Source organism: Thalassophryne amazonica, chromosome 4 (genome assembly GCF_902500255.1).
Source record: "Thalassophryne amazonica chromosome 4, fThaAma1.1, whole genome shotgun sequence".
NCBI lineage: Eukaryota > Metazoa > Chordata > Actinopteri > Batrachoidiformes > Batrachoididae > Thalassophryne > Thalassophryne amazonica.
Genome location: NC_047106.1, coordinates 126875363 through 126888858, shown reverse-complemented (window position 1 = coordinate 126888858; position 13496 = coordinate 126875363). Strand labels below are relative to the sequence as shown.

The 13496-nt window shown below is 40.8% G+C and overlaps 1 protein-coding gene across 1 annotated transcript in view; it reads right to left on the bottom strand.

The window, feature by feature from the left end:
- Window positions 1-7491: 7491 nt before the first annotated feature.
- LOC117508692 (calpain-5-like) overlaps window positions 7492-13496 on the bottom strand; it is a 95943-nt gene continuing 89938 nt past the window's right edge. Inside the window, exons 11-13 of the mRNA XM_034168505.1 lie at window positions 13288-13409; window positions 11219-11355; window positions 7492-8913 (exon numbers count right to left, since the gene is read on the bottom strand). Of these exons, the coding sequence (XP_034024396.1) occupies window positions 8737-8913; window positions 11219-11355; window positions 13288-13409 (436 nt within the window). The 3' untranslated portion in view covers window positions 7492-8736. The remainder of the gene's footprint in view (window positions 8914-11218; window positions 11356-13287; window positions 13410-13496) is intronic.

Below are 13496 nucleotides of genomic sequence, written 5' to 3'. Positions count from 1 at the left end.
ATTCTGTCGCTTTAAGGACTTTTCACGGTGCGAGACGTCGCGCTGCGCTCTCAGGCAGCGTCATCAGCCTGTTTCAAGCTTAAAACCTCCACATTTCAGGCTCTATTGATCCAGAACGTCGTGAGAGAACAGAGAAGTTTCAGAAGAAGTCAGTTTCACCATTTTATCCGGATATTCCACTGTTAAAGGAGATTTTTTTAATGAAAGACGTGCGGACGGGTCCGCGCGTCGGGACGCAGCCGACGCGGCGCGGCGGCACAGGAAAAACACCTCCGTGTTGATAACCATTTGTAAAATCCAGGCGGCTTTTGATGGCTTTCAGTGGAGTGAGTATATGAGAAATTGTTTATCAGCTGGAGATGTTCCAACTTGTCCTCAAGGCTTCCAACAGAGGTGTTTTTCCTGTGGCGGAGCGTCGCGGCGGCTGCGAGCCGACGCTGCAATCCGCCCGCACGTCTTTCATTAAAAAAATCTCCTTTAACAGTGGAATATCCGGATAAAATGCTGAAACCGACTTCTTCTGAAACTTCTCTGTTCTCTCACGACGTCCTGGATCAATAAAGCCTGAAATGTGGAGGTTTTAAGCTTGAAACAGGCTGATGACGCCGCCTGAGAGCGCTGCGCGACGTCTCGCACTGTGAAAAGTCCTTAAAGCGACAGAATCACCTCAAAATCTCTCATCAGCTGTTAAAATTTTCACTGAAGACCAGCTTAATTTTTCGAACCATGTCCACTTCGATGTGTCTCACAGGTTTAGAAAAAATTTTGATCAAACAAAGCGCCAGTCTCTCAGCAACTTCTCAGACAAAGGAATTCCGACGAGGGGCTGGACGACTCCTCCCACAAGGAGTGCTCACAGGCGAATGACGTCACCGACAGGCGTGGAAAAACTCACGCATGCGCACGAGGGTTCAAGCATGTCTGACGTAAAAACATATGAATGAAATCCATATAGTTTTAGAAAAAAATAAAAAGGACCTATACTTTACGGACAGCCCTCGTATATATACACATACGTGCACACATACATAGTCACACTTTTCAAACATCTTCACACTATATTCTCACACTTACATCATATATACAAATCATATTTTTCAGACGCCTGCACTCTGTGCTCTCACGTGCACACGCTCTCATACACATGCATTCATCAGTGGTGGGTACAAACTTGCTTTGATAAAAGCCATTTCTTTGTCAGCTGTGCAAACATTGGAAAAGTTGTACATTTCATTATATCGTTTGGTAAGATATTCCACTGACTAGAGGCAACAACAGAAAAGGCAGATTTGGCAATGCTGCACTCTCCTCTAGAGGTCACCCATAGGAACAACGCGTTGGGCCAAAACACGGAAGACTAGTGGCAGAAACCACTGATCTCTACAAAATGGAAACGTGTGACAGGACTGCTCATTTATAGCACAGTTTTCTGAAGAAAAATCCTTGGAAATGTTTTTTTGTTGTTGTTGTTTGTTACCTCAAAATTTCTGATTACTGTTTAAAAAAGTTTAGAGCACTTGTAATTAAAATAGCTAAATAAATCAATAAATGGTTCTTTAGAAACCTTTCATCTGTAAATTAAAACCACCTGTTAGTTCAGATTAGATAATTTCTTGTTTAACATAAGGAACCTTGGACATTTATTTTTAAACAAATAAAGTAATATGGAAATTTGTATATTTTTAAAGTCAACCAGAAAAAACACACACTGTAAATAAATACAAATGTTTATTATAAGTGAAACAAAATAATTTAACAATGACTGCAGTGTGATTGTAAAGTAGGATTTCTGTGACCTCATGATGAATTTTTTTATAGTCATATCAACCTATAATTACATGAAAATATGTAACTGCCTTTAATGTTGTTATCAGGACAGAGTCATTTCTAAAATATGAATTTGAGTGCAATAAGTGGAGAGCTTCTACTTGTGCAAATGTCTTTTGACTTTGATTTCGTGGACATTTTTAATGAACCGTTCATTTATTGTTAAAACATAAAATGAAACAGCTTTTTAAAAAATAATAAAATAGTTGCTGTTCAAAGAGCCTTTTATTTAGAAGCAGGTGATGTTATGCTGGATTCTCAGGAACAGATGAAGGTCTCTTCTGCAGCTTTGAACTCTGGTGGTGTTGCTGAAGACACTTTTCTCCAGTTTTGACAAGCAGAGATGTTTTCTTTCGACTGGACTTCATGGTGTTCAGCTCATCAATGTATTTAGGTTGTCTGCACAGCAAATGTTCCTGATTGGGACAAATAAAAATATGTCTTAAAACATAAAGAAACACTAAACAGTTTATTTATATAAAAAAAAGAAAAAAAAAACACGGAAAAAACTATGGAAAAAAACGCCTGGAAAAAAAAGGTTATTTAAAGTTGAGCTTTTGTGGTGTCTGAAAAAAGCTGTAGCTTTATTTGATAAAAATAACAAAGACAACCATTTACAATTAAAGTGTTCACTCAGATCAACTGTGCTAAGAGGCTACGCTAACGTTAGCTGATCATTAAACCTTCACAGCAGTTCAGTAAACGTCACGTTTTATTTTTATTTTATTCTCACCTCGATAAAGCTGCAGAACTAAACTCCGTTGGGCAAACTCGGACTTTGCATATATCCAAAAAGTGGTAGATTTCAGACTGAGTGGGTTTGCTCCATCACCCCAGCTGCCTGCCTCGCTCTGCCCAGTGATGATGCCTGAAGGCCGGCTTCTCCGTGCGGGTCGGCCCGCTGTCGCGGTTCGATCGATATCCCACCAAGTCGTCAGTCCTCCCTCGGTCGGCGTCACTCCGAAAACTAGCTGAAAAAAAAACTTCTCCCAGCAGGGTGATGGGAGAATCGTTCTACTGCTGTTTTTTTAAAGCTTTTTTGTGGTTCAGGCGTCGCAAATACAAGATGCGATCGCTGAATTTTTTTCAGGTTGTGGAAACAGCCAGAGTATGACGTAGCAATCTCCGCCCCCTTGCCGCTTCTGAAGCAAAGCGTCTGACGTCACGATGTGTTTGAAACGCATCCAACGGATTGGAAAGCGTTGATGCATCGGCCTGACGTGTTCAGTGTGAAAGGCCCATTAGGGTTCTTTTATTTGGTGAGTGATCTCAAAAAGAATTGGACAGGAAATGGACTTTAGATATTGTATAAGGTGCCTTCACTAATAACAGAGAGTCATCTAGCAGGGTCTTCGAACAAACCACATGCAACGTTTGAACAAAGAGCCCCGATTCTTGTTCTGCGCTAACTTGTAACCCTGAGTCAAGGCCGGCCCCCATGTGTGTGGTCCTTAACCTGTCGCGAATCAGTGGCTATGTGATTGGCTGCTAAGTGAAGTAGGCGGGTATAAGCGAGTGTCACGCTCACGTTGAGTTCAAGTCGGTATGTAAAAATTTAATGGTGTATTATTATCTATGTCAGCGCGCTAAAGTAACAAATCAGAGTGTTCCATCATGCTGTCCAAATTGATGCGAATACTTTGGTTTTATAAATTAGACAGCTATAAAAAGCAGTTAGGTTAAGATCACCAAATACAAGGACATTTTGGATGTGCGTCGGCCATTTTGTGGTATGCATCATGGAACACTCTGACAGCACACAGCACTAACTTTAGACAGAGACATGACAGGTGACACAGACAACAAGCATACAGAGAAGCCAGCTTCCACGCAGGGGAGAGAGAGAGAGAGAGAGAGAGAAAACACCAGAGATGCCAAACATTCACAAACCAGAAGACAAGACAGGTGAGCACAGAAATAAAAAGACATGGGGACAAATGAACAATATACTCAACATAACTGCCTGGAACAGGAACCAAACACCAATGGACGTCGACCTTGTTTAATCATTACTATAGAGACCAAACACTCAACACAGTCAAAATTATTCTATTTATTAAACCTATTAGCTCAACCAATAATTTGCACCACTTTTTACCAAAATTGGAGAAACTTTAACTTTTTACCCCTGTACAAACTGAAATTGACCTTTGTCACCATTCTTGCTGTTTTTACCCCATAACTCCAAAATGTTCTGTCACAGATAATCCAAACTATACCTTTTTTGTAATCTTTATGATCAGACAAATAATGTGATATAATTTTCAATATGATTGTAGCATCTTGTAATTTTTGACCCCAGTGTAATTCTTCAGTTGACCCTACCTGGCTGCCTATTGAACATTCAAGTGACCAGTTGTTTTGGGTTTTTTGTTTTTTTTCCCAAAACACTAATGTCTAAGGAGTATTTGTGCCGAATTTGGTACTTCTATCACCATTTGCAGGCTTGTTTCAGTTATCTGTTGCACTTGCCTCTCTCCCTCTTCATTGTTTTGCTCCAGAAGTCAGTTTAGTTGTTGCCACTAGAGGGAGCCACAGCTCCAAAAAATGCAGTCTTGAAAAGTGCAGACACTTGTTCCACATTTCTTTATTCTGTTTGAAGTGAGCACCTGAGAGAAAAAAGCAGAGGTTTACAGAAATGTCCAGTTAATACTTCCCTCCCCCTCCGGAGGGTGAAGTATTGTTTTTAGCCGCTGTGTGTGTATGTGTGTGTGTGTTTGTGTGTTTCCGCACTTGACATTCAGTTCCTGTAATGGAGTGTAACTGATGAACTGATTGACAGATCTTGGGACAGATCCGGACATTCCACTGTTAAAGGAGATTTTGTAATGAAAGACGTGTGGACGGATTTGGCGCGTTGGTAGGCAGCCGGCGCGGCGCGCCGCCACAGGAAAAACACCTCCGTGTTGATAACCATTTGTAAAAACCAGGCGGCTTTTGATGGCTTTCAGTAGAGTGAGTATCTGAGAAATTGTTTAACAGCTGGACATGTTCCAACTTGTCCTTAAGGCTTCCAACGGAGGTGTTTCTCCTGTGGTGGTGCGCCGCGCCGGCTGCCTGCCAACGCGCCAGTCCGTCCACACGTCTTTCATTACAAAATCTCCTTTAACAGTGGATTGTCCGGATAAAATGCTGATCCCAAGCTCTTCTGAAACTTCTGTTCTCTCACGACGTCCTGGGTCAACAGAGGCTTAAATTTGGAGGTTTTCAGCTCCAAACAGGCTGACGACTGCACCTCAGAGCGCTGCGCGACGTCCTGCTCCGTGGGAAGTCCTTAAACCGACAGTAACACTCCATAATCTCTCATCAGCCGTTAAAATTTTCACCGAAAACCAGCTGAATTTCTCGAATGATGTCTTCGATCTGCCTCACAGGTTCTGAAAAAATTTTGATCAAGCAAAGCGCCAGTCTCTCAGGAAGAAGTCAGACAAAGGAATTCCGACGAGGGGAGTGGACCACTCCTCACTCAAAGCCTGCCCACAGGCGAATGACGTAACCAACAGGCGTGAAAAAACTCTTGCATGCCCACGAGGGTTTAAGCTTGTCTGATGTAATCACACGTGATTGAAATCCATATGGTTTTTGAAAAAAAATAGAGGTCCAATACTTTTCTCACAGACCTCGTATAAATGCCAAGGTATACGAGCCCGTGCTCCTTTAAAATGTGGTATCACTGCACACACACATCACTTAATAAACTTGCACATAAGTATAAATAAAGATAAGTGAAGTTTTAAGAGTGGCCATAATAAATATTTAGGAAACCTAAATTTTTGGAGTATAGAGTTAAATTTGTCTCATTAATACTTGCAAATGCACAGAGGGTGATTTACAAATATCCTTTGATTTGTACACGTGCTTTGTGATCCACAAACACAAATTTCTGATTTGTAACTTGTGTGTGGGTTTTTCCAAATAAAAGTTTATTTGCAAAACTGAAACTTCTGTTTGTGAAGGGTGATTCAGCATTGGTGGATCACCGAACACACACATTCATCACTTTGCTCAGTTATGCAATATTGAGACATTCTCAGCGCAAAACTGCAGTTAAGATCCACAAATATGTCAGTCGCTATTCACATTATTGGCAGAATTATTGGGTGGGCTTATACCCCCCCCCTTGGTGCCGCCGCTGCTAATTCCTTATTTTATTATTTTATGTTAGTTATCAAGTATTTGCTTTTATCTGTTTAGAAGTGCCTGGAACCTGGTTCAAAGTCTCAACAGAAGAGTTAAGTTTCACTTCCATCATGCATGCGTAAGTTTCAGATAAATGGGGCTTCCCTCTGTCTGTGGGGAGCCAGTAAGATTAGGTTTGTGTGACTAAATCCCACCCACTGTACCGCCTACATTGCATTGTGTGACAACCCACTTGTCGGCCATGTTCGGGGTCTCAGAAGATGGAGTCCCGTGTGGGCTGAGTCTCTGGGGACCCGGGCCTGGTTCTCAGCGTGACTTTCAATAAATTCAAACTGAGGAATATATTGATTTTATTCTTTGTAAGGGGCAGTATCTACAATAAGAACCAGGAAGATTAACAGCTCCCTTGAGCTTGGGATGGATACATGAACATTTCCAAGACACTGAATATGTTTTGGACTTTATTTACATGAATTACAAAGAAACACAAACACCATGGTACTCTGTGGTAAATCTGTGTGGAGCAGAGTTTTCTCAAAAACGGAGTGGATGACCTCAGGACCCTGCCTGCCTTGGTCACGTAGCACCAATAACTCACTCAAATATAGTGGTGGTGCAAGACCATTAAGAGCTTTATAAACAGACATTAAGATTTTAAAATCAATTCTACAGTGGACGGCAGCCAGCGCAGCAAGTAGAAGACAGTGCTCATGTCTGGGGGTATTCATTAAGAGGCGGCTGCAGCGTTAAGTGCATTACAGGAGTCAAGTCTTGAGCTGATGAAAGCATGAATAGCACTGAGTTTTAAACTGATTTTACAAGCTTTGAGTATTACAGAATTGAAGCTCATCATTGCCCAACAGAGGATTATGCTTTGGCTCAACAAAAAGGTCAGTTCCTAAAGGGGGCTAATAATTTTCAACCTTGGTAGTTTTGTGAAATAATTTTGTTTTTGTGTGCAAAGTAAAATAATGTAAGCATCCAGTCAGTTACAGTTTGTGAAGAGTTACACAATTTTTGTAATTTTGCTGCTGAACACTAACACAATCCCACCTCTACACTGACGCCATGACGTAAACGCAAATTCCCGTCAAATTATTTAATGTTAACACGAAACCACATAAGCACTTGAATGTGCCAAACACACTGACGTTTACAGAGGTTTGATATTATTCAGCCTCATTATTTAGTGAAAAAATATTTCCTGCCATTTCTTTTTTGTTGAATCTGTGCCAGGATTTAACTAGTAACTCTGTGGTCTTTTATTGTCATTTTATCACATGATGTGTGATACAATAAAAAAAGACTTTAAAAAAATACATTTTTAAGCCTGGTTGGTATGTAAAGCTTGTGCCTTTGAAAAACTCACGCAAGAAACAGATTTGCTTTACATATTAGGACACATTTAGGGCCTTGAGGGAACTGATTACCTCAAAGTTTTAAAGCAAAAGTACATAACAGTTCAAGTTACTGTATCAAAGGATCAAGGATGGCTGGAAATGGACACAAAAGACAGATGAAAAAGTGTGTTAAGGCATTTATTATAAAAATCCCTGACAGGATAAAAAGTGAGTGGTGCACAGGTCTCCCATCCACAGAACAATCCTTCAGTTTCCCACTTAGTTTATTGACACTACAGGGGCTAGTTAGGTCCTGAATGAGATTCAGATTTAGGTTTTCACAATAACATAAAGGACAGATTAACACAGAGGGGAAATGTGGAAATCAATCTTAATATATCTACTCCAACTCACTGACAAAAGTTAAAAAGATGAAATGATAAATCTGTTCTTTCTCCTCTTCGCAGGTAACAGACTGCATTAAACTCCTCTTCATGTTGCCAGATGAGAATGATGTAAATTCTTAATATGGTATTTGCTTCCTCTTCACTGGTAACAGACTTTAAAACGTACCTAAAACAAGAAATGGCATTTGTCCTGTAAGAAATCCCACTGGACTCCTAGAGGACATTTTGAGTAGGTATCCCCTGTAGGTCAAGCACTGGATGAATGGATTGTATATTCAGCTCTGATATTTTGGGGTCTGACAGAAATGGGTTTGGACCAGTGAACCTCCTGTCTTGGGCCACATTAGTTATTTTAACACGCATAACGAACAAAGACAAAATAAGGACAGACAGATCCCAGGTTGGTGGTGAAGTCTTGTTGCTAATCGCAGAGTCCTGGTGGACAGTAAGACCACTGCTGTTTCTACAATAAGGGACACAGGTTTACTGGACATGACCCGAGGTCAACCCAAAGGCAATTCTACGCTCAAACGTAACACCAGCGTGATGTCCTTAAACTTAACATTTGCAACTGGACCATGGTAAGACTGCACAAAGTTTGGACCTGACTGTGCTCAGGTCCGAGGTGGATCTGTGACAATTTAAAATACGTACACAATATGTAAACTTATTTAGTCTATTGGCAATGAACACTGCCTTCAGTAACAATTACCACTCATTACACAAAACCAGGTAAACATTTGGTAACTGGAAAGAAAATGATTAAGAACAAATAAAAATAAAAATACTTTGTCATTATCAACACACTTGGCACGTACTGTAAACATACTGTAAAAGATAGAGTGAACATGTGAAAGAATTTTATGGATAAATGAAAAAAAAAATCAGAGAGAGAGAGATTGTCTTCATCTGTCAGGATGTGTATCATTCTATTCACTTTATTTTGTATTTTCAGAAAACCAAAACTATGGTAAACATGTCTGAGAGAACAACATGTCAGCTGTTCTGGAACGTGGTCCGACTCAGATGTTGGTGAGAACACTGCTGGTCCTCATGACAACAGTGACAGTTCCAGGGAGGTCGTTGTCACGGCGGTTGCCCTTGTCTCTCAGATGGAGAATCTGCTGGAAATCACCTTGATCAGCTCGCAGTGTCACCTGACCGAGGAAGGAATCTGCCACCAAGTTATGGTTATAAATCTGATGTGTGAGAGAGAGAGAGAGAGAGAGAGAGAGAGAGAGAGAGAGAGAGAGAGAGAGAGAGAGAGAGAGAGAGAGAGATGGTGTGTGAGTGTTAAACTCTTCATCGGCACAAGAGGTTTGGTAAAAGCACAAATGTCACTTTAATGAATTGAAGAAAAGTGATTTTTTTTTTTTTTTTTAATCTTTGACTATACGTGTCCAGTACACGAGCAGGACCAAAATATTAAATATTTATTCATAGTCTGTGCCAAACAATGACAAGAAAATAAAAAATAAATACAGAAATAAAAATCCTCAGTTCCCAAACACCAATGATTTCATACAAAGTAAATAATATTTTGATGTCAATAAATAAAACCTATTTATTTGTGAGGAGTAACTTAGAAATTGTAATCCTGACTACAAAATTAAATTATCACACACCTGTACTACGTGCCATCGCAGAGTGACTGGATACCCCGACTGCAGCACTTGAAAAGCTGAGTGGGGAATTAGTGTGTCTGCGTTTACTTTTGTCCTGCATCAAGACAGCGAGGGCACTTCACTAAGTTCTTGACCTCATCCAGAACATGTCACAGGAGAAAGACTGTTTTGCATGATTTTTCAACATAGTCTCCCTTAACTTCAGTGTTCAAGCTTTGCCGTCACTTCATGAAAAAGTTCACATCTTGAACCTCCAGATACTTTTGTTTCTGAGTGAAGCCAAGAACTTTTAAAAGTACCTTGAAAGACCCACCCTCTAAAAGGCTTCCTGGACTTCGCCATTAAAAGTGTACCTCTATGAGGTGACAGTGTTGAACTCGTCGTGACATTCAATCATCTCAATCGAAAGTTGTCTGGAAAAAAGTTTGTGGAGTTCTGAGGCCACTCAAGAGAGGTGCTCAGAGATGCAGAATATCTTTGCAGAAGAATGAAGGTACAAATCTTTAGGTTCCTGGTGATTCCTGTCTTATTGTATAGTTGTGAGACTTGGGGGCTATCCAGCATCCAGTGACCAAAGACGATGACAAGATCTCTTTGGTACCTGGCCTTTTAGGAGGATCCTTGGGTACTGCTGGAATGACTTCATGTCAAACAAACAGTTACTACTTACAGAGACTCAGATCACTTGCATTGTGAGGGAGCGTCAGCTACGATATTTTGGCCACATGGTGCAACAGACCATCACTGATCCATGACTATACATGTGTCCAGCACACACAGAGCAGACCTGAGGAGAAGCACCATTAAGCCTAAGGAAGCCTATAAGAGAAAAACTGAGAACCACAGACAGCAATCCACGGAGGATGTGGCAAATACAAAACCTGATTCTTCCTCCTAATTTCGTTGAATGCTGTGCCTGCAATGACAATAAAGCTTCTAACTAGCCATCTATATGAAACATAGATTATTGTGTTTTCCAGACTATACAGTAAATCTGCAACTCATACTTCCAAATTAACTTATACTGTGTCTGATTAAAAAAATACTACATTCTCACCTACGGTGAAAGGATGGCCCCATCTACACACTTGACAAGCTGCTCCTGTATGCTAAATGAGGAACTGTAATTCACATTCACTTTTTCCTACTTTTACTAAGCGTTGTGCCACTTGGAAAGCAAAGTTTTGTCGGTTTTTTTTTTTGGCTGAACCAAAAAATTATCCAATCCATGACTTGCAAATCATGATCCAATCTAAACCATGAGGTTTGTAATCAGCTGATCCAACAGACAGATGCCTCAGAGGTGAGGACCCCAGTGGCTGGAAAAGGCCAACAAAAAGCACACATTTCACCCACCTGGGGTGCATAGTTACTTTTGAGAAGTAGTGGTGGACTTCCTATCTGTCTAGGTGTTCCAGACCCATGTGGGTTCCATGGTGTGTGGATGTGGAGATGCACTGCACCAGCGCATGCTCCCACACCTGACCTGCTGTGGACAGTTTGAAGTAAAAATTTAAATATTCTTTCTGAAGACATCTGCAAACAGCATAAGGCTGCAGTTCGGAGTCTCACATACTGCCGACTCCTCAGTCTGACAAAAACATGACTACTATTAAAACTACTCAAAATACTAATACAACTACTACAAATAACAATAATAAAGTTGTGTTTTGATTTGTGTGCGCTTTTCAAGACACAAACACCTTAAAAACCATACAATTTAAGATGGTACAAAATAAAAATACATGATAATGCTGATTAACACAGAAGGTCTTGATATTCCACAGAACACACTGGGACCATTTCACCCTTTTTTGAAGAAGCAGAGCATCAACAACAACAGCAGCAGCATTCCTGGAGAAAACACAGAAAAACAAACCTCTATGCTGATTGGCTGATTAGCATTGTTCCTGTAGAACAGACCCTTGGTATCAAATACAGGGCTGCACATGTTGTTGTGGACAGGAGAGCGAACCTTCTTCCCTTCACAGCGAATGATCACGTAGGGGTCTGACACTGGAAACACAAACACACAACCATCTGAGAACAGCTGAATGTGTTTATGGATGTGCAACGTGCAACACTGACCAGGCATGATGTGATGATGCAATACAGAGGCTCATTACGGCCGGATCACACCGAAACGTTGGTGAGATGAGACTGAAATACAGCAGTGTGAGGATGTTGAAAACTTCTGTGGTGTGACCACTGCTGTGTCATAACGTGCATTCCATAGTTAGAAGTTATTATGCGCACATACACACGCACACACTTGAATGTGGACAGATGTAGCCAATGTTATAGATACACCTGACTTCCATGACAGCCATGTGCAGGTTCAAGATGTTTCTGCTGTTGAAACTCAGAACAGGAGAAGCTGACGGGTGGGAGAGGTGGGACCTTGATTGGAGGGGTGTATTTTATCTAGGATGGATGTAGTTCTGGAGTTTGGGTAGATTTTTAGAGTTGTATATGTTTAAGAGGTCTGTAGCTGTGGAACGTTTGTTAAGACTTAAGCCGGTTAGCAGTGCAAAAACGCCGCTGGTTAAGTTTAAACAATTCCATGATTACTATGTTTAATTGTGAAAATTATGAGTTATGTCAGCGTGCTGGTGTGCATGCATGTTAAAAATAAATGCCGTGCAGCACTTGCAAGAAAAGCACTTCCCTCTGTATTTTGTGTTGTTTATTTTTAGCACTCACATGTACACCAGTAATGTGCACATGTAACAGGTTTTTTGACTCACCATTACATCACGGTGCTGATGGTATTGCACAATCCATATTGTGGTGCATTGTCACACCAGTGGGGAGTATGACACAGGTGTATTGCTCACCCTTAATAAATGCTGTTATCTGGGAACAACATTCAAATCATTCCTACTCTGATTAATTCAGGTACATAAATACTGAAATAATTTTGGCAGCACAGAGGAAAAAGTGATCTGATGGCTCACAGGGACTTTTCTCTCTGAGCAAACAAAAAGTAATCTGTGCTAAATAAATGTATCTCCATGTTTATTATCATCCACATAATCACCATAGAGCAGGTAGCTCAGTGTATAAGACTCTGGCCTTAAAATTATGTGGACCTGCTTTCAAATTCTGATCAATCTCAGTCCTTGGACAAGACACTTGGGTATAATCCTAATCCTCTCCCTGCACCCTTTCCCTTTGTTTTGTGTGTTCAAATGAAGTGTAGTGTGTCCCGTTTCTTGAAGGGATAGAGGGCAAGTGGACATCATCTCTCCCTCCAAACAGCCCTCAAAAAGGAGCCTTTTCAGATGAAGACTGTTAATGAAGTGCAAGACAGAAATACCCAGCATGCATTGCAAACAGAGTCATTTTCAGAAGGAAGGTTGCTCTTGGAACAGTGAAGGTATTAGTTTAATATAGATGCAATGGAATATATAATTGTTTGTGACAACATGCACTTCAGAAAAATTGCTAATCACAATGTCATTCTAACTTTGTGCAAACTGTGATTTATATGTGACAAAGTTATTTCAGTCCCTGTTAATAATTTAGCTTTTTAAATAATCCAGCAGCCGTGTTTTGTTGCTTCTTTCTTGATCTGATAACGGCACACAGCTGAAAGTTCCACACGCAGAATGACAAAGTTTAACATCCTGGTTATTACCAATAAATAAAATAGTTTGTTCCTGCAGATCAGGACAAATATTAATGATGCGAGCAAGTCACATCTGTATTAACTGGCTACAGCATTTTTGATGAACTGGCCATAACATATGGTGTACAAATATATAAGATCTCTTATCTGTTGGGTGACATCTGAGAGTGTGTGTTTTCTTGTCATTTCATAACAACGGAGGTGATTAAAATGCTTTGGAGCAGCAGTCAGACTTTGCTGCTGTTGTTTCATATTCTTGCTAAAGTGTCCTTGTGTGAGTGACGATCACTCCAACGGAAGAACACACACGGTCATACCTCCACCTGAATCCTGCCCTGCAAGCCCGTCAGCCTGCAGTACGTGGACTTGAGTGACCAGAGAAGGATAACCACACAGACCCGACCAGCAGGTGTGAGGAGGCTCATCCAGAGTCAACTCCCTACACGGAGAAACAAACACATGACACACACACACACACTGGTCTGACACACTGCAGGCAGGGATTATGGGAAAAAGAGAGCAGACG